The 22,863-nt window shown below is 41.2% G+C and overlaps 1 protein-coding gene across 5 annotated transcripts in view; it reads left to right on the forward strand.

Annotated features, from left to right (window-relative positions):
* LOC127009404 (tetratricopeptide repeat protein 7B-like) overlaps positions 1 to 22,863 on the forward strand; it is a 208,800-nt gene that overhangs the window by 43,378 nt on the left and 142,559 nt on the right. For all 5 annotated transcript variants that reach the window (XM_050882481.1, XM_050882482.1, XM_050882484.1 and 2 more), the window contains 2 exons: positions 11,747 to 11,879; positions 17,874 to 17,992. In XM_050882481.1, coding sequence (XP_050738438.1) covers positions 11,747 to 11,879; positions 17,874 to 17,992 — 252 coding nt within the window. The remainder of the gene's footprint in view (positions 1 to 11,746; positions 11,880 to 17,873; positions 17,993 to 22,863) is intronic.

Raw genomic sequence — 22,863 nt, forward strand, 5'->3', positions numbered from 1 at the left:
TTTCATTCTGTGGAACACCATCTCTCCTCCTTTAAACCTCACCTTCTCTTCCTCACCGAAACACAGGTTTCTGAGGCTACTGACAGCAACCTCTACTCTGTTCCCTCCTACTATCTCTATCCTAAATTTCAATCCAAAGCTGGATGTTGCGCCTACGTGCGCAACGACATCACTTGCTCTCGTGCCCACGACCTTGACTCTTCTGAATTTTCCACCATCTGGCTAAGACTTCATTGTCATTCTATTACTAAATGCATCTGTGCTGTTTATCTCTCACCTAACTCTATTAACTATGTAAAACTCTTTGACTATTTGAACTGTAAAGTGGAGCGCATCTTGACCCACTCTCCCTTCGCTGAAATCTCCATCTTGGGAGATTTCAATGTTCACCACCAGCTTTGGCTTTCATCCTCCTTCACTGACCAGCCTGGTGAACAAGCCTACAACTTTGCTCTCCTCAACGACCTAGAGCAGTTGGTTCAGCACCCTACTCGTATTCCCGACCGTCTTGGAGACAGGCCCAACATTCTAGACCTCTTCCTTACCTCTAATCCTTCTGCTTACTCTGTCAAACTGTTCTCTCCGTTGGGCTCCTCTGATCATAACCTTATTTCTGTATCCTGTCCTATCGCTCCTATACATCTTCTCGACCCACTGAGGAGGCGATGCTTCTGGCATTTTGCTTCAGCTCGGTGGGACGACCTGAGGATGTACTTTTCCGATTTCCCATGGAATGATTACTGCCTCCAGGAGAGAGACCCCTCTGTGTGTGCTCTGCGCATCACAGAGGTGATTGTCTCTGGAATGGAGGCATACATTCCGCATACTTTCTCTACTCCTCATGCTGAAAAGCCTTGGTTTAATCATGCTTGTTCTCGTGCAGAGAGGCAGCTCACAAAAGGTTCCAGAACCTTCGAACTCCCACTAACTTTGATCTATACATTTCAGCCCGGAATTGTGCCAAATCTATTCTCCAACTTACCAAAACTTCTTTTATAAATAGAAAATGTCAACACCTTGCTTCTTCTAATTCTTCCCGTGACTTCTGGCATCTAGCCAAAAATATCTCCTCCAATTTCACTTCTTCCTCTTTCCCTCCTCTCCTTAACCCTGACGGCAGCACTGCCGTCTCATCTGTCTCTAAGGCTGAACTCTTCGCTCAAACTTTCTGTAAGAACTCCACCTTGGACGATTCTGGGCATATTCCTCCTACTCATCCCCCTTCTGACTCCTTTATGCCTGTTATTAAGATTCTTCCTAATGATGTTTTCTATGCCCTCTCTGGCCTCAGCTCTCAGAAGGCTTATGGACCTGATGGAGTGCCTCCTATTGTCCTTAAAAACTGTGCTTCTGTGCTGACACCCTGCCTGGTCAAACTCTTTCGTCTCTGCCTATCAACATCTATCTTTCCTTCCTGCTGGAAGTATGCCTTTGTACAGCCTGTGCCTAAGAAGGGTGACCGCTCCAATCCCTCAAACTACCGCCCAATAGCTTTACTTTCATGTCTATCTTAAGCTTTTGAATCAATCCTTAACCGGAAGATTCAAAAGCACCTTTCCACTTCTAATCTTCTATCTGATCACCAGTATGGATTCCGCAAGGGGCGTTCTACTGGCGATCTTCTTGCTCTCTTAACTGACTCTTGGTCATCCTCTGTTAGCAGTTTCGGTGAAACTTTCTCTGTTGTGCTAGACATATCGAAGGCCTTCGATAGAGTCTGGCACCAGTCTTTGCTTTCTAAACTGCCCTCTTTCGGATTCTATCCCTCTCTCTGTTCCTTTATCTCCAGTTTCCTTTCCGGCCCTTCTATCTCTGCGGTGGTAGACGGCCACTGTTCTTCCCCTAAACCTATCAACAGTGGCGTTCCACAGGGCTCTGTCCTATCACCCACTCTCTTCCTGTTATTCATCAATGATCTTCTTTCCATAACAAACTGTCCTGTCCACTCGTGCGCCGACGACTCCACTCTGCATTATTCAACTTCTTTCAATAGAAGACCATCACAACAGGAAGTACACGACTCCAGACTGGAGGCTGCAGAACACTTAACCTCAGACCTTGCTTTCATTTCCGATTGGGGCAGAAGGAACCTTGTGTCCTTCAATGCCTCAAAAACTCAATTTCTCCACCTACCAACTCGACACAATCTTCCAAACACCTATCCCCTATTCTTCGACAACACTCAGCTGACACCTTCTTCAACACTAAACATCCTCGGTCTATCCTTAACTCAAAATCTCAACTGGAAACTTCACATCTCCTCTCTCGCTAAATCAGCTTCCTCGAGGTTGGGCGTTCTGCATCGTCTCCGCCAGTTCTTCTCCCCTGCGCAGTTGCTATCCATATACAGCGGCCTTGTCCGCCCTCGTATGGAGTATGCATCTCACGTGTGGGGGGGCTCCACCCACACAGCTCTTCTGGACAGAGTGGAGGCTAAGGCTCTTTGTCTCATCAGCTCTCCTCCTCCTACTGATAGTCTTCTACCTCTTAAATTCCGCCGCGATGTTGCCTCTCTTTCTATCTTCTATTGATATTTCCACGCTGACTGCTCTTCTGAACTTGCTAACTGCATGCCTCCCCCCCTCTTGCGGCCCCGCTGCACACGACTTTCTACTCATGCTCATCCCTATACTGTCCAAACCCCTTATGCAAGAGTTAACCAGCATCTTCACTCTTTCATCCCTCACACTGGTAAACTCTGGAACAATCTTCCTTCATCTGTATTTCCTCCTGCCTATGACTTGAACTCTTTCAAGAGGAGGGTTTCAGGACACCTCTACTCCTGAACTTGACCTTGCTTTTGGCCACCTCTTCTGATTCTTTTATGGGAGCAGCGATTAGCGGGCTTTTTTTTTTTTTTTTTGTTATTGTTTTTCTTTTTTGTGTGCCCTTGAGCTGCCTCCTTTGTTGTAAAAAAAACAAAAAAAAAACACCCCTGTCTTAAGCCCACTTTTATCTCAAAATGTTCACTTGTTTCTCCAGTAATTTTGACACATGCAGATGCATCCTCATAGAAAGACTTTATTGCACTAAGCAGTTTTCCTCCCACACCATAAATCTTTAAAACATCCCACAATGCAATCCAATCGACTCTGTCATAAACTTTATCCTAATCCATGAAGCAGCGTATAGTTTCTTTCCTTTTGCTATTATTTTTTCTACTACCATGCTGAAGGCAAATATCTGATCCACACATCCCCTTCCCTTCCTGAAGCCTCCTTGTTCTTCACTGATTTTCTCTTCTGTAAGTCTTTGCACCCTCTCTATTATGACTTTTCCATATACCTTTCTGGGTATACTCAGGAGACTTATACCTCTATAGCTCCCACATTCCCCTCTCCTGCCCTTCCCCTTGTTAACTGGGACAATGATGGCTTTCGTCCAGTCTGCTGGCACCACCCCCCCCATCCCATGCTACTTCACATATCTTGACCATCCATTTAACAACTACATCTCCTCCACACTTCAACATTTCTGCTGTGATTCCATCAATTCCTGCTGCCTTTCCATTTTTTAATCTTTTTATTGCCCGATTTACTTCTTCATATGTTATACTTCTTTCTTTATATACTCCTCCTCTACCTCTACTCAAAACTGCTGCTGTTACAGCTGCTGGACGTCCATCCTCAAAATTCATTAAGGTTTTGAAATATTCTCTCCATCTCTCTTTCACTGCTTCCCCGTCTTTCAACATCTTTCCATTCTCATCCATAACTTCATTTATTTTACTTGGGGAGATATTTTCTGCATTTCTTTCGTTTTTTACTTCTTTCCAATACGATTTCCTGTTCTCTTTATATTTTTCACTTAGTCTTTTTCCAAAGTCTTCATCAACTCTCTTCTTACTTTGTTTTATTGCTTGTTTTAATTTCATTTTGCATTCTCTATATTTCTTTTTCCTTTCCCTTTTTACTTGTTCAGCCACATTTCTTCCTTGAGTTTTCTTAAAAAGTTCCCTTTTCTCTTTTACTATCCTCCTTATCTCTTCTGTCCACCATGAATTTCCTTTTCTTTTTCTATCTCGTATCACTTTCATCCCCATGATGTTCTGAGATGCTCATTGGTCTATTCTCAATATGCAAGATTGTAAAGACAGGAGGTATCATTTGTTGGTGTGAACATAAGGTGGACACTATAATATATCATAGACTCCATATCCTTGACGGGTTTCGGCGGAACTGCCTAAATATTAGCCGGGCAAACTCTCATAACAAATTAAAAAAAGGCGTCCTGACAATTTTTTTTTACCTAGCCTCACCAAGTTTTGCATGTAGCCCCCCACTGGTAATGTGCATGGACCCATGAAGTCACATTTTCATTTCAGTTAGTTTTAGCATAAAAAAGATAAACAAAAAACTTAAGCACCGCTAAAACACAACACTAACATCTATTCTGCCCACTCAGCTTCTGCTTTTTAAATCCACTCATGCTTGAGAGAGAGAGAGAGAGAGAGAGAGAGAGAGAGAGAGAGTAGTCATCTTAAAAAAATATTAGCCTAATGCATCTCCCAACCAATTTATTTTGCAGTGAGTGCATTTATATATATATACTTTTTATTTTTCACTTATTATCCTTACCTCTTATCCCATTTCATGCTCCCTGTTACTTATATTAGACACCAGTTCTGAATAGCTATCTGTAATACATTATTCACTCATAAGTCCACGAAGAATTTATAAAAGAGATGGTGGTATTTTTCTTAAGGATGTGAGGAAACAAGCGTTGTAGGTGGAATTCCTGAAGTAGAGAGAGAGAGAGAGAGAGAGAGAGAGAGAGAGAGAGAGAGAGAGAGATTAATTTCTCTTAAGAAAAAAAGTTACTGCAAAATAATAGCCTAGTTTTCTTAAATGCATAATAATAATTTAGTATTCGTAAATGCAAAATAATAGCCTAGTGTCAGAAATGCAAAAGAATCGCTTAGTATTCTTAAATGCAAAATAATAGCTTAGTATTTTTAAATACAAAATAATAGCTCAGTATTCTTAAATGCAAAATAATAGCCTAGTGTTTGTAAATGAAAATAATAGCTTAGTATTCCTAAATGTAAAATAACAGCCTAGATTCCTAATTGCAAAATAATAGCTTAGTATTCCTACATGCAAAATAATAGCTTAGTATTCCTACATGCAAAATAATAGCTTAGTATTCCTAAATGCATAATAGCCTACTATAGTCTGTTTCATTCCGTCTGTCCACCAACAAAGCGGGAATTTTGAGGGATGTGGCACCTGTGCATTTCTAGTTTGTGTATGCATGAAAATCAACTGTTGTGATAGACATTCAAGCTTATTTTTCAATAATATACTTGAATATTTATGTATACAAAAAACAACTGTGTCGTTTTTATCGATAATCTTATATACAAGCACGCGAAAAGACAGAATTGTATCAAATCACATGGGCACATCATGCTTGAACGATCTGTGTTTTTCAAATTCTTTGATTGATAGCTCATTTCAGGTATTAAGACATCTGGCTCTGCAAGTGCAAATAAAGGATATCTTAATGATTTACTGCATGTAAATAACAATTAATAACATAAATAACATGAAAAAGTATAACTGTTGAATGCGATGCTAGGCTATTTCGAATATTAGGCTACCCATGGTATTTACATGCAACACTTCAAAATTCTTTATGTATAGACACTTGCAGAGTCATATGTCACTTAATTTATGTAGCCTATACCTGAATGAGATGATATATGAGTATCTGAAAGGCTATAGATCACTTGAGTATGATCAGACTATACTGTTTGATAAACAAGTTGTTCCTTCATGTGCTTGTATGGTAATTATCGATGAAAATCTTCTGTGTGTGGTTTATATATGATGGCTTGAGGGTTTTTTGTATACACAAACATTTGAATATACCACTGAAAATATAAAGTTGATCTTCACGCAATCACAAACTCTCAATGCACAGGTACCGCATCTACGTTCGCTAGTGCACAGATGGAATGAAACGAACTCTAGTTTCCTAAATGCAAAATAATAGCCTGGTATCCTAAATGCAAAATAATAGTTTTGTATTCGTAAATGCAAAATGATAGCTTGGTACTCCTAAATCCAAAATAATACCCTAGTATTCATGAATTCAAAATAATTGCATATTATTCCTAACTGATAAATAATCACCTAATGTTCATGAATGGAAAATAATAGAATAGTATTCCTAAATGCAAAATAATAGCCTGGCTTAACAAAATACAAAATTATAAGCTAGTGTACACAGTAATTATTAGCTAGTGTACACAGTAGAATTATAATGTATTTCTCTTGACTACTTCATTGGCTTATTAGAAAGTTATTACAGATTGTAAAACTTTTTACACTTACAATTTATTACAGAAGTTGTAGATATGGTATAACAGGCAGAAAACCTTACACCATATGAATAAAATCCAATATTCCTCAAAACAACTTACCTCGTTTCCAGGAGATCACGACCCCCAGGTTAAGAACCTCTGAATTAGAATCAAGAAACAATAAAACAATATCAGTGACAGCAAGGAAGGGAAGCGCGGGGTACTGTACTTACTTGAAGCACTGGATGTTCGTTACTAACCAACTGTCAAATTTGAGTTGACACAAGCAACTGGCGTTGCCAGATGGGGATTATTTTACCATATTGAAAACCTATAAGGTTGATCCAAGACAAGTATATACTTGCCTTGGGTTGATCAGCCGAAATAATAACCTTAGTGTTAGAGCGTCGGGATATGCAGGGTGCCAAGATTAATTTCTGGTTAGTGTGTGTGTGTGTGTGTGTGTGTGTATATATATATATATATATATATATATATATATATATATATATATATATATATATATATATATATATATATATATATATATATATCTACAGTGGTCCCTCAAATAGTTCGGTTTCGGTTTTAGACGGAGTGTGATGGATGAATTTTTTTATGATTTTCAAATTTCCCGCTCGTTGCACCAAGTAGCCATCGTGTTACATTTTGGGATGAGTTACGTTGTGGTAGGGAGGGCATACCACGTGAATGTGAGCAGTGTTCGCTGTATCTATCATAGTGTAAAAGAAATTCTTGCCTCAGTAACTGCGAGTGCTCCAAGAGTGCTGCAAGAGTGGAGATAAAGCCTGTCCTTTTCTGTTTGTTCATAAATTAACCTTTTATAAACACATAAATATTCATTTTCTTACCTTAAACAAGAAATTGGTGGGCAGGAGTGGGCACTCCTATGGGATCCGGGTTTCCCGCCTGGCACAGTTTCTACTCGTCGGCCAAAGTTGTCAGTTATGCATTTTCTGCTGTAGTGTTACCAAGCTGGACAAGTGAGCCATCCTGGCAGCGCTGCCTTCCAGCGAGCAAGCCATGTCATACACTCACACTCTCTCTTACTCTCAACCACAATTTCTATTATTGCTCTCTAAATCATACTTTAAATAAGATACGAAACGGTAATTGTGGAGATTGACTCCGCGCTTCCAAAATCCAACATTACGCCTCCGTATTATATAGTTAAGGGAAGCATATTTGAACTACTCCAATCGAACTTTAAATAACCTGACCTCTAGGGGGGGGGGCTTCGCCTCCCTCGACCCCCCCAGCGTGGTAACACTGCACTGTGACTGCAGCAAAAAATGCATAACTGGCAACTTGGGCCCGTGGGTAACAGCTGAGCCAGGCAGGACCCAGATTCTGTAGTGTTTCTAGGGGGGCACTAATTATATACGGATTTTCGAATAGTACGGGGGTCCTGGGTCCCTAAACCCCATACTATTTGAGGGACGACTGTGTATATATATATATATATATATATATATATATATATATATATATATATATATATATATATATATATAATGTGTGGTGTGGAGGAGGTGGATGGTAAAGAGGCGTGATAGTGTTGCCCACCTATCTGGCGAGCTGTTGCGGCAAAGCCCTCCTGACACCCATTAAGGATACGGAGTGTACGAATATACATATATATATATATATATATATATATATATATATATATATATATATATATATATATATATATATATATATATATATATATACAGTGGAGACTCAATACTCGAACTTAATTCATTCCAAATGGCTGTTCGAGTATCAAAAAGTTCGACTACCGATACCTATAAATCAGGTAATTCGTTCTAACCTTAGCAAAACCTTAAGTTTACAAAAATTTCAATGTAAATTTTTTTATAATTTTGAGTTGTACTTACTGTAAGTGAAGGCTGGTGATGGATAACGAGAAGAGGAGGGAGAAGGGTGGGAGGGAGGAGGTTGTTGTCGGAGGCGAGTCACCGTCTGGTAACTCGTCTCCTGGTGTGATTCCTGTGAACCCACTAGTGGAGGGCTGTGGCTCACTAACACTTGCACTCTCACTAGATTCCTTTTTCAACAAGAATCTGTCTAATGTGATCTACCTTTGCCTTTTTTTCAAAATGTCTCTGAAATGCTGCATCAAATTTTCATCAAACTGGTTTATGTTTCTGTGTACGGCAGCAATATCAGGGTGGCACCTCTCCAAAAAGTTTCCCAACTCTGTCCACTGCTGCAAATATTTCCTGATCTCTGCAGTGGAGACTCTTTCCTTGCTGTTCCCCTCCTCCTCCCCTGAAGACAGCTCCTCAGTTACCTCCTGCAGCTGTTCCTGGTGAAATTGACGCAGCTCGTCAGTGGTGAGGTCTTCAGAGTGTGCTTGCACCAGCTCCTCCACATCATCACTGTCCACCTCAATGCCTATGGCCCTCCCCAGAGACACAATGTCCTCCACCACAGCAGACTCCTGGACTGAAGGCTCGAATCCCTCAAAATCCTTGGCTGTCACACAGGTCGGCCACAGATTTTTCCAGGCAGACTGCAAGGACCTCACAGAAACTTGACCCCAGGCTTTATCTATAAGCCTTAGGCAGTGGAGGATATTGAAGTGATTCTTCCAAAACTCCCTCAGAGTGAGCTCTGTTTCAGAAGTCACCTCAAAGCACCTCTCAAAAAGTGCTTTTGTGTAAGCTGGCAATGACATTCTGGTCCATGGGTTGGATCAGTGGCGTGGTGTTGGGGGGGAGGAACATCACTTCGATGAATTTATACCCCTTACCCAATTCTTCTTCCACGCCTGGAGGGTGTGCAGGGGCATTGTCCATCAACAGGAGGGCCTTGAGTGGTAGATTCTTCTCTATTAGGTATGTCTTCACTGCAGGTGCAAACACCTCCACAAACCACTCCGTGAAGAACTGCCTGGTTGTCCAGGCTTTCTTGTTTGCCCTCCACATCACACTGAGTTTGCTCTTTTGCACACCGTTCTTCTTGAATGGTCTGGGGTTTTCCTAATGGTACACCAGCGGCGGTTTAATTTTGCAGTCGCCGCTTGCATTGGCGCATAGAACCAGGGTTAGCCTGTCTTTCATGGGCTTGTGTCCTGGCAAACACTTCTCTTCCTTTGTTATATAGGTCCTGTTTGGTATTTTTTTCCAAAACAGGCCTGTCTCATCACAAAAGACACACATGACATTACCAAATGTGGGGTACAAACTTGGCGGAGGGACTGTTTTTTGGGCGCCATTAAAGGTAATGGCTGAAGAATTGCTTAGCCGGATATTTTGTTTTTATTTATTAATGATCCACGAGACATCCTAGAGGTAAATCAAAGTATGTGCTTATCTTTGTATTCATTCATACACACACTGGTAATATTTCTGTGGTGTCTGATTCACTTATTAGAGTGAAATTCTATTGTGATAAACAGTCACAAATTCATGTCACTAGTAAAAATGAAACTAGTAATTTAAGTTTTGCTACCATGAAATATACACAAATAGATAAATATAAAAGTTCATGAAGTCACAATAAGTGACATCACCTGCTTTACGCAGTAAAAGTATGCTATTTTAGGTATATGTCACCTGCAATATAGCAGGCTGCTGCTGCCACGGCTACAGATTATTACCAGATTGTCATACTCAGCCGATTATATTTCCCGACTTCCTGCCCCAAAGCTGTCTTTTGGGCTCCAAAAACGAAACTAATTTATAGTTATCGTTAAAAGAGTAAGATTCTGATGTTTCTTGGCAATAGTTAGGCGTCAAACACCGTTAAATACTATGCTCTGAGTACGACAATCTGGCAACGGTGGCTATACGTATTTTCATATTATTGTTCTGCTGTTTATTGAATGTTGTGTTAAAAAAAAGAATACTCATAATTTTAGCTAGTTTTTGGTTATAAGGATTCTTTACGAAATACAAGTATAACATTACCTTCTTTAACTTAGGAAACATCCTGAATCCTGGATTGGCTATGGTATTGTTAGCTGCGCCTATTAAAGACCTGTTGTGGGCTTAAGTGCTCCTTATCCACAAATTTCTTAAATTCAGGCACAAACTTCTCAGCGGCAACTTTGTCAGCACCTGTGGCCTTGCCGTGCCTCACAACAGAATGAATTCGTTCTCTTCTTGAAATTCCCAAACCACCCCTTACTAGCTTTAAAATCTTCACTGGAGTCAGTGGTAGTATCACAAATAAGATCACCATGGAGCCGCCTAGCATCTGCACAGATTATGCCCTCTGACATAGAATCACCAGCCATCTGCCTTTCGTTTATCCACACCATCAACAATTTTTCCATTTCTTCCACTGCCGCAGGTCACTTGAGTTGCTTTTTCACACCCATCGCCACATCAGCTCCCTTAATGGCCTCCTTGTTCTTCAGTATGGTGGCTCCTGTAGATTTCGCCATACAATACTCAGCTGCAAGATCGGTGATTCTTGCTCCTTTCTCGTATTTATCAATAATCTCCTTTTTCCGTTCAATGGTCGTCACTACATTCTTCCTTTTAGGCTTATTTTTACCACTAATAAGCCTCTTTGGTGCCATTGTAAGTTTCTAAATGAAAAACCACAGACAGAACGCAGGAGAATGTTGTTGTTCTCACGACCGCGGCGGGACAACTGGCAGCGGCGGGGAGGGAGAGGCCAGGAGCCTTTGTTTACAACCATGTGTGTGGATGTTCGAGTACCAGATATTTTTTCGAGTACCAAGTCGAACTTTTGCGTTCGAGTATCGAAAAGTTCGACTTCCAAGAAGTTCGAGTATTGAGTCTTCACTGTATATTTATATATAGTTCATCTGTGTCAAAGTCTGCCACTGGCCAGCAGGGACAGTTACTACCACCGAGTCTCAGTGTACAGAAGTGTGGCTGGCTGACTGGCTGGGGAAGACACTGACCCTCTCAACAAATAAACATGTTGTCTGCAAGATAGTTCACATGGTAGACATTGCTGTATTTTCAACCATGCAACAAGTCAAGTGAGCCACTGAGGAAGATGAGAAACAGACCTTTTCATTATATTGCTGATGATTTGTATGGCAAGCATTTTGATGATATTGTAAGTCTTGGTCATCCCCTGTCAATATTCTTCAATACATGCCTATTGCATTCATGGTTTATTCACTTACACATAACTGAGTTTTATGATACGACTGTGATGTCAGTTTAAAGGTTACTGCTGCACATTAAAACAGATAAAGGATTCTGGGGGGCAACCATTTTGATGATAATAGTAAGTCTCAGGCTTCCACTGCTAATGCCTTTTTTATACAAGCCATTTGAAATAGGCTTGCATTAAACATTTCTGGGGAAGGCTAAGTCTTATTAATAGTAATAGCATCCTTAAAATGCTTATCATGGAAATCTTCAGCGATTTAATAAAGAGGTAATATTGGTGATGATGATGATTTTAATCTTTCTCATCCAGGGTCCACCTCTCCTCTACCCCCAAATGGCCTGGAGAATAAGAAAATTGGTGTCATTTTGGAGACGGCTCTGCAGCGTGCTCCCATTCTGTACATGAAGGCAGGACAGCTGGATAAAGCAATCAGCAGATACAGGTGAGCAGTGTAGAACATTTCAAAGTAATCATTGTAATTATCATTTATGTCATCATTATCATCATTATCATCATCATCAAGAAAGACATCCTGAACCACAAAAAGCCATGTTATCAAGGATATAATAATATACCAAAGCAAACAACAGCTGTTTTTTTCTTGTGGTATTGTGATAAGATGATCAGTATCATTGTCCTCATTACTATGCTATTGCCATTATGCCATTGGGGTGGCAGTGGCTGAGTGGTTAGCCTGCCGGCGCTGCGTCCAGGAGGATGCTGGTCAAGTCCTGCCCTCTGCCACAGCTGGAATTATTCAGTCACTGTCAAATGGCCTAAGACTACCCACTTGCTGTCTTGAAGACCACCTATCAACTCAGACTATAGATTTTCTCTCTAAAGAGAGACTCAGAGATGAGCTCCGGGGGGCAGCATGAGCCAAACAAGATGGTGCCTCTGTAAACATTTGTCTGCACCATAACAGACTGGCCGACCATCAGGCCCCACCAAGAAAGTCTACTGGTGCCATAGGCATAGGCCCCCCCCAAAAAAGTATTATGTATCAACATATGATAAATTAAATGGTACACAAAGAAAACATAAATTCACTGATAATTTTGAGGTGGATACATAAGCATACAAGTAAAATGCAGTACCATGTTAATCACTGAATTTTACTTCCTTGTTTTAGTACTTATGGGTAGATAGTCTTGTGGGGAAAAATGCAGGAGAGGGAAGAAATGAAAGTGTGGAATGGAAAGTACCACTACAATACCCTCCCGAGTTTCGTGATAAACTCGAGGATCACGGAACTCAGGGTATTGAAAACAGTGAGAAAGCGCTTATTTATTCTAGCCCATGGAGAAACTGACTTTTTTTCACACTTTAAGGTGGTGTCACACTGGCCGTTTTCCTCCAACCATTGGGGCTGTGTGCAACTGCGGTTGCTCGTACACCAAACCAGGAGCAAGTTGTCGGTTGTCTTTACAGATGGAAAACAGTTGTGGGTACAAGCAACCATGTGACTGTATGAAAACAGACAATGGTAGTGGCTGAGGAGTAGAAGAAGCTTGGTGAAAGATGGCTTACCAAGAGAATTGTAAAGTGGATTGGCAGCGCTGCTTTGTCTACAAAATAAGTGAACACCCTGTGCTGTGTGGTCTGTGGGACCACACACATTAAAACTATGCCAAAGAAAATTTAAAAAGATGTGAATGGCCCATAATTGCTGCTGCTCTTAGCTCATTCTGGTGTCTTGCTTGGATATTAGTTTACAATAGCTAACCCGTACAGTGTTTTGGTATTTTGTAATATCCTCCCCACCCCAGCGTCGGAGGAAAAAATGATTTTCTTTTTTTTAATAAAACAGCTTAAAACCGTGAAAAAAGAAAAAAATGTAACGTCTTTTAGCTTACCATTGCCTAGAAGTGTTTTGGGCCATTTCTTATTGAGTTGGGAAGCGAAATGGTTGTGTTGATTTCCATAGACTTTTTTGGATTTGAGGGTGCTTATCCGAGTAAATCGTTTTCTCTCGACATATTTAGCACAGACTTATATACATATATTGTTTGAGAGTAACTCATTTTGAGCTTTTTGATAGTTCAACTCAATGTACAGTTGCTCACAAGAGTGTTCACTTACGCAATTACAGTTTTTAGAGGGTTCGTAATTGTTGAATTCATGGTATGTTTTTGGCATTATTACAAACAATATATGCTGGTAAACCATTGCCGTGACCGCCCAGCGTCTGACAGACTGTACCTCTTCTCACTCCTGCATCCCCTAACAACCATCTCCTCACACCCACTCTTTCAGGATCTCTCACCTAGCCCGTGGCCCATTTTGTACAGAAATTGCCAGTGAAAAATTGCTGTGTGTGACAGTCAGCACCTCAAGTAGCTTTCATCCAACTTCACTCTGACCCTGCTACCACCATCCTGGCCACCATCCAACACCCATTTTATTACCACCCACCCCTTACGTGTCCCCTTCCTTACCAAAATTGCCGGTTCTGGACGTCAGTATACCCACTATACCTCTCCCACAACACTGTCAAACCACTTTCCAACCACCAACCACTTCAATTTCCACATCGCGATTTCCAAAACCACCTCCAACATCCACACAAATAAAAAAAAAGTGTACACAGAATAATGGCTGCCAGGCTTGCCAGTTATGGCAATAAATGAAATATATTGGGCAGTCAGTATTCCCAAAGGATCAGTCTACTAGGACACCACCACAGAAATCACCCTCGACACACTCCAGTGACGGGAAAAAATAATACATTAAATACGTACAACGTATGTATCTGATGCTCAATGGTATTAAAAAATAATACGTACGTTGTACGTATCTGATGCTGTACGGGTTGATAAAAACTTTCTCCATTCAATGTCACGCTTCTGGCTATACTCCTGTTTCTGGCAGTCTGTTTTGTTTACAAACAAAAAGACGGATCGCCATGAACACGGATTCGTTTACGTAGCTGGTCGAGTGTACATGGCTGTCCCTCCAGTATTTTCAAGCACGGGAATGCATATTGTTTTATTCTTTCATAGGAAAAACATTCATGAATCCAGTACAGCGCTCTGTTTTGTAATAAGTATAGTGTAGGGCCAATAAATAGCCTTCATGCAGTGATTCATGGGTATATTTACGGGAAGTAGCATCTTGCTATTTTTTAAAAACAAAACTGTCTTGGTGTCCATATGCTGGCCCGTAATTTTGACAGATTTTGGAGGGGTCTATAGAGGACATCATAGGTTCATGAGGTGGGGGGGAGCAAAGTGAGCAAAGCCATGCTGATGGGGGATGCATGAGAACAGCTCTGCTTATCAACAAGTCTTTGTTTGTTTACATTCGCTTCTGAGCATGCACAGTTAACGGGAGGACAGCCATATATAAGGGGACAGTCAGGAACATGACACTGGTCTTCACAGCACGATGCTGTATGTAAACAAACAGACGATGGTATTGGCTGAGGAGTGAGGAGCTGTGGAAGATGGCCTACAAAGAGACTCGTAAAGACAAACAGACGATGGCAGTGGCTGAGAAGTGAGCATCAGTGGAAGATGGCATTCTGAGAGACTCATAAAGTGGACTGGCAGAGCTGCTTTGTGTACTATACTATTTAATTTAAAGATAAGAGAATATCCTGTGCTGTGGGATCACAGTTCAAAAAACTTTTTTTCTCCATTCTATGAAAATTGTAAGACTCCTGGTCTTCACAGCACAGTTTTTTTTATGAGGTTTAGGTAAACACTCCTGTCCTCCCATTTTTTAAGCCATGATCATTTTATTTTATTTTATTTTTTATTTATTTATTTATTTTTATTTTTTTACATCTTTGCCTATAGTGCCGATAAGCTTTCTTCAGGGGCCTGGTGGTCGGCCCAAGCCCGTCAGGGCACAGGCAACTTTTATAGTGGCGCCAGTTATACTTGGCTCATGCTGCCCCCCGGAGCTCATTTTTTATTCACTTGGACAGTTTCTTCTAGAGTCCAGGTTGATGGGTGGTCTTCAGGACAGCATGTAGGTAGTCTTAGGCCACTCGGCGGTGACTGAAAAATCCCAGGTGGTAGCGTGGGGATTCGAATTGACGTTGTCCAGGGTGTGATGAATGCGGAGCCCGCACGCTAACCACTCAGCCACCGCCTACTCACAACCGCTTCTTCCTTCCATTTAACACGTTAGCTGTGACAAGCCTACATTGCAGCTTTAACGGTGCCTCAACTGGCTTCATCTAATGAGCATAATCACATCATAAATATGCAACTCTACCAGAAAAAAAATTTAGAGTCTGCATGAAACTGAGATGAATATGATGATATATGTTTTAACTCCTTTTGGTCAGGTAAATTTATGGGCCTGTAATTCACATAGAAGGGACTCTTGTCCACTCATATTCCGCAGCTATATGGTCAACTGCAGCAACAAGTCCTCAACTTGGGAACAGCAGCACAAGTCACAACAGCCCTTACTTTAGCAGACGGTGCCATGTCAATGCAGGGCAACTGCTTTGTGTACATTGTGGATATGGGCAACTGACCTTGGCCGTGTGTGACGCACACCTGGAAAAATTGAAGCTACTGGTTGCCTTTACCACCACTGTAGTTGGAGGAAAAAGGCCCAGTGTGACATCAGCTTAACCCTTTCCATCCATGATGCAGACTTCGGCATCACAGTATGGAAAGGGTCAAGAGGAAATGCAAGAGGATTAATCCTCTTCTATTTCCTCTTAACCCTTTCATTACAGCACGCTTAGCGAGCGTTGGCGATTACTGGTGGTGCTAAACGCCACAAGTAGCTCCAGCCGCACTCAAATCTCCCGCGTATGAGAGTGTTCCAACACTATTTTTCACAACAGAGGATTGCCAATTGAGTGGATTCTTCACTAAATTTGGTGGAAAATCATATCAGCCCAGCGCGGCAAATCTACAGACGAGTAACTGGTGAATGTTCTTGTCCAATATAGCGGCATTTTTGCATAGCTTCACCTATCACCTGACTGATTTTTTGACCAAATAGTTGTAAATATTGCAGTTTGCAATACTCCCTTGCCAGAATCTCATGGAAAGATGTCCGCAGTTCCCTCAGTATGGCTGATCATCCCGCACGCACTGACATAAGTGTTCACATTCAACACTCCCTGAACGTACATGTATGTTCGCAGGAGAGGCATACATAACCGACTCCTATAGATCTGGGCCTCCTCTTTCCAATGGTGTTTTGGGTTTTTAGTTGTGATGAACAGTATTTGAGATACGTACAGAGGTTAAAAGAGACCCCCCATTGGGCTGTCTGACTGCGCCTGAGGGGATAGTCGCGTCCTGTCCCACGCGCAAATAAAGGGTTAAGAAGTTTAGAAGAGGATTAAGACGTTTAGAATAGGACTATTGGTGACGCCGTTGGACGCCGACGTCGGCATCGCTGGAGTGAAGGGGTTAAGGCAGTGTTGGTGACGCCGACGGTAGGTAGACGTGACCCATACATGTCAAAGCAGTGTGAAACCTGAGTCGATAATGCATGAAAATCGATATGGCAAGAATTTAGGACTAAACGTGAAAGTCGAGGATCGTGAAACTTGAAACTCGGGAGGGTACTGTACATTCATCATCACTCATTAAATGTATCATACATTGAAGCTGTGGGCAGTTGGAGTCCCTCCCTTACTATGATGCTGAGAGAGAGAGAGAGATGAAGCTTCCTTGAACAATACTGAGTAGCTGCAACATAATTTATATGTTGAATGCCCTTGTGGCTCATTGGAGAGAGGAAATACACTCATTATTCATAAATAATAAATTAGTGATAAGAATGGAAAACACAATAATTATAGTTTAGATGTTCTCAACAATTTTCTGAAGATGACAAGCCACAGAAAACAGCTGAAAGCATCTTATTTTTTATGGTTAACTGATGTATATTTATTGGTCCTATAAAAATGATAATAATTTTATTGTGAACATGCATCCATACCTCCCCTGGTATAGGCGACTCACATTCCTATGTAATAATAATAAGAGTCAAGTAATCCATCGTATCATATATAACCTTTATTCTGAAAGCTGTCTTATAATATCTGGGAAAAAATGTATTATTCCATCAGAACTCAGCCACGACCCAGTATACACATCCTCAGATATCTCATGAGCACTGCGAGGATGCAGTAAACGAGTTCTCGTGTTGAAGGAGTTAAAAAAGATTGCAAAATGACATTAGCCACCATCCATCCACTCACTTGAAACCTATAGAATACCTCATGCAAAAGGTTTGAAATCTAGAAAATTTAACTCCAGCTGTCTTGTTTTGTAATGTACAAAAGACTGTTTGAGTCCTTTAATATTAGGGTTAACATAGCTATTTTCAAAGGCTACACATGAGAAATCTTACCCTAGAAATCCAGTCTTTTAAGTAGTGATATGCAGTGCTGTCTTCTGATGAACTGTTTTGGGAAGAAAGGGTAAAATGAACATTCAGACAATATTCTCAGGAGTATGCTCTGTGCAGTGGAGTCCTCAGCTACCCAACACTTGCGGCTGACCCTGGCCCGACAACTGGCAGAGGTGCTGCTGCGTGGCTGCTCAGAGCATGCCTACAAAGCCCCAACAGGTAAGAGATGATGCTTATGGCACTGTTATAAATTGTGGCATTTAGCAGAGTATTAGAATGTAGTTACTGCATTTACACTTTGATAGTACAGTAGGATCTTGTGAGTATTTCAATTGGTGCTTGAGGAATGCTACTATTAATGTAACTATTACTTGTGAGACATTTGAATTTGCTTTTTGATGTTGCCACTCTAGGACTTTCACACGTTCTTCCCATTTGAAGCCTTTTTAAATATTTTTTTTAGCTGATAGCAAGTTGATATCAAATCAACATGAGTAATACAGTAAAAGTCCTTTAATCCAGAATGTAGGGGTCACATACCTTTTGGATTAGTAGATTTTCAGCATTACCAGGAGGGAACCTCACATTTATGGTGTGGGAGGAAAACTGCTTAGTGCAATAAAGTCTTTCTATGAGGATGCATCTGTATGTGTCAAAATTAGTAGAGAAACAAGTGAACATTTTGAGATAAAAGTGGGCTTAAGACAGGGGTGTGTTATGCCACCATGGTTGCTCAATATTTATATGGATGGTGTTATTAGAGAAATGAAGGGCAAAGTTGGGGAAGTTGAAGTAAAAATGTTCGCTGAGGGAAGGAAGTGGGTACTGAACTTGATACTGTTTGCTGATGACACGGTGCTCATTGCAGAAAATGAAAGTGACTTACAAAATTTGGTCAGTGTTTTTGATAGTGTCTGTAAAAGGAGAAAGCTGAAAGTAAATGTCAACAAAAGTAAAGTGATGGTTTGTGAGCGAAGTAGAAGTGAGGTTGTAGATTTTGTATGACCATATAGAGTGGGAATTGAATGTGAAAAAGAATGCAAAATAATTTTGAATGGTGAAGAAATTACATAGAATTACATGGAAACTCAGACCACACAGACCCCATGGTCCAGACTAGGTGGTCTGTCCTTAAACCTAAGTGAATCTACACTAATCAGATGGCTCCAAAACGTTGCTTTTCTACTTTAGTTAATATTAAGTTCAAGGAAGTGACGGTCGAGCTTGTTTTTAAAGGAGTCAATCGTATTACACTGGACCACTGACGGTGGGAGCTTATTCCATTCTCGCACTACAACGTTGGTGAAGAAAAATTTGGTGCAGTCTGAATTTTTGTCTACATTTGAGTTTTATGCCATTGTTCCTCGTTCGCAAAGTGTCATCGATCATAAACAATGTTGATCTGTCTACATTCGTGAAACCATTAAGTATTTTAAAACATTCGATCAGTTTTCCTCGGAGGCGACGTTTCTCAAGAGAGAACATGTTAAGGGTGGAAAGCCTTTGTTGCGCAAGGAAGGGATAATTTTTGTTGCCCGACGCTGAACACCTTCTAATTTAGCAATGTCCTTTGCATGGTGAGGAGACCAAAACTGTACTGCATATTCCAAGTGGGGTCTGACTAAACTATTGTAGAGCGGAAGTATTACATTTTTATTCTTGAATAAAAAGTTTCTTTTAATGAAGCCCAACATTCTGTTCGCTTTATTTGCTGCATCGATGCATTGATGTGAGAATTTGAGGTTCGACGCGATTTTGACCCCCAGGTCCTTAACGCATTGAACGCTTGTGAGTTTAACGCCGCGCATTTCGTATTTGAACTTCTTATTTCTTGTTCCAACTTGAAGGACCTGGCACTTGTCTACGTTAAAGGCCATCTCCCATCTATCCGACCAGGCTTTGCCTGTCTTCGTCAGTGAGAACCGAGTTACCAATCTTTGTGTCGTCTGCAAATTTACTAATGCGATTCTTGAGTCCAACATCCACGTCGTTCATGTAAATAATGAAGAGCACTGGGCCAAGAACCGAGCCCTGAGGGACGGCACTAGTGACCGGCGCCCACTCTGAGTTAAATCCGTCAATCACCACTCTTTGTTGTCTGTTGCTCAACCAATTCGCGATCCATTGGTGTATTTGACCGTCAATACCTATTTGCTTTAATTTGTAAAGTAATTTATGATGTGGGACTTTATCAAACGCTTTCTGGAAATCAAGATAGACTACGTCCAATGATTTGGTTACATCATAAACTGAGAATAGGTCGTTATAAAAAGTCAGTAGGTTTGACAGGCACGATTTTTTGTTACAAAAGCCATGTTGTGAATCCCCTATTAATGAGTGGCTTTCGAGGTAATGCACCATTTTGTCTCTAATTATGCTCTCAAGTAGCTTACCTACAATTGAAGTTAGACTAATGGGTCGGTAGTTACCTGGTATTTTTTTTGTCTCCTTTCTTAAAAACCGATATCACGTTAGCCTTTTTCCAATCTGAAGGGACGATGCCTTGTCGCAAGGACATATTGAATACGGTTGTGAGGGAGGAGAGTATTTCGCTCTTTGTTTCTTTAAGCAGTATAGGATATACTTTATCGGGTCCGGGACTTTTATTTGTTTTAAGTGAATGGAGAGCTTTAAGGACTTCATCGGTTGTTATTTCAAAATTAGGCAATGCATGCTCGAGATTTACATTAGTACTGGTGTTGGTGGTAGTGGGTGGAAGACTTAGTATTAAACACCGAGGAAAAATAATTGTTTAAGAGGTTTGCAACGTGTTGGCTGTCAGTCACTAGTGCACCGTCACTGTTTGTTAAAGGTCCAATTCCACTTCTGATCGCCTTTCTGTTGTTTATGTAACTGAAGAAAGATTTCGGATTATTTTTACAGTTGGCTGCAATATTTTCTTCATATCTACGCTTTGCCTGACATACTAATCTTTTTACTCGTCGCCTGGCATCATTATAAAGTCTAATGTTTTCGGGCGTACTTTGTTCTTTCTTTAACCTGTAAGACAATTTTCTCTCCTTGACTGAGTGTTTAATTTCACTATTAAACCAAGGTGGGCTTTTGTTAGTGTTATTTCGCTTCTCGCACAAGGGGACGAATGTGTTCTGCTGAGTGAGTAAATGATTTTTAAAGCTTAGCCAGGCTTCCTCTACATTGCCGTCATCTGATAGTTGTGTTTCTGTTAGTTTTTGTCAGATTTCTACAAAGTTAGCTCTTTTGAAATTGGGCACCTTTACTTTAGTTTCAGTCACTGATGTTTGAGCTCTAATGTCGACGCTCACTAATTTATGATCGCAAAAACCGAGGTGTTCTCCTACCATGACATTACTGACTAGGTTATCTTGGGTCGTTATAACAAGGTCGAGTATGTTATTTTGTCGAGTTGGTTCAGAAACCATTTGGCTTAGGTAATTTTCTTCTTGAAATTCGATCATTCTATGTGAGAAGGTCAACGAGTTTTAGTGCCTTGGATCAGTTATGTGTAAGCATGGTGGTATGGAGGGAGAGATAAGAGAAAGGGCATTGTAAGGAAGAAGGGTGGTAGGGTCTTTGGGATGAATCATGAATGGCAGAAGTGTGAGCATGGAGGTAAAGAGGGATTTGAGTAATACAATAATAATGTTATGCTGGACGTGTTACTTGGGTTCTGTGTCGCCATCAGGAGACTCTGTGGGAGGGAGATATGTAAAACACCTTGCACAGCTTCTGTTGTTTAATATTCCTCCTTAGTACAATTCTCTCTGACTCTTCACTGACTACTAGCTGACTATGACTTACTATGACTGTAACTGACTCCTCTCGCCCTCTTCTCCTATATATATACCGAACAGTACAGTCTAGAACGTTACAGTATATTCGATCATACAAGAATGAACATGTAGCAAAAATCTGGGCGAGATGGCAACACTTCCCGCCTGGCGCCTGACAGTGTCCCGCAGGACGCAGGCGGAGCCTTGCTCCCCGCCCCTTGCTCGCTCCTTCAGGAGTCTTCCAGAGGCCCATAGATCCCGGGGGAAGCTTCCAGCACAACAGTAGTACCAACCCACACATATGCAAGTGAAACGTGGGCCTGGAATGAAAGTCAGAGGTCTAGAGTGCAGGCAGTGGAAATGAGTTATTTGAGGAGTGCTTGTGGTGCGAGTAGAATGGATGGAATGAGTAATGAAAGTGTGTACGAGCATTTGGAATGTGTCACAGGGGTGAAGGGAAGAAGTGTGGAGTGGTGGAAGAAGTGAAGCGACAGACTTTAAAGTGGTTTGGCCACATGGAGCGAATGGAGGAGAGTAAGATGACCAGAAGGGTGTATGTGAGTGAGATAGAGGGAGGGAGGGAATGCTAGAGTACGACCTCCAGTGAAATGGAGAGATAGGGTGCATGAGTACATTAGGGAGAGGGGGGAAAGATCTTTGAGAAACTTTGAGCAGGCAAGGAGGGAGTGTCTGGATAGAGAAATTTGGAAACTCTTCTGCCGTGGCCATCCCCTGGTGGGAGCTCCTAGAAGCAGGCGTCGATGAAATGATGCTGATGATGAGGATGATGAACCTCACAATGTTCCAATCACACCATGCAAACACACAGACACAACCAATGGACCTCAACACCTGGAAGGATGCAGCTGTCACCACTGCCTCCCTTGCCAAGTGCCACACAGCTGCTCCCCTGCCACCGGGCACCAAGAAAGTTCACATACATACCTATATACACAAATACTTTTATTTGACAAACTGAACGTAATGCCTTAAATTAACTTGCAATGAGGTGGCAAGGGTGAGGTGGTGGTGATGAGGTAGTGAGAGCGATGATGCTTGTAAACAAAGTGCAGTAAAAGGTGTGCCATGCATGTTCAGGAGCACACTTTCAGTGCCCTTCCACATGTTGTTGTGTTTATTCAACATTTTCTTTGTTGATTTCTGTTTGCATTCTTTTGTTTGACTAACTGGAGAGTCAGCTTGGGTGTGGAATTGAATAGTTTGGTGCACTGCTTTCATCTATTTTTCAGTATTTTTCCATTTTTTCCCAATTACTCTTGATGTTACCTAAAAAGATAAAAAATGACCCTCAGCTGAAAATTACGGACCATTGGGATT

Source organism: Eriocheir sinensis, chromosome 40 (genome assembly GCF_024679095.1).
Source record: "Eriocheir sinensis breed Jianghai 21 chromosome 40, ASM2467909v1, whole genome shotgun sequence".
NCBI lineage: Eukaryota > Metazoa > Arthropoda > Malacostraca > Decapoda > Varunidae > Eriocheir > Eriocheir sinensis.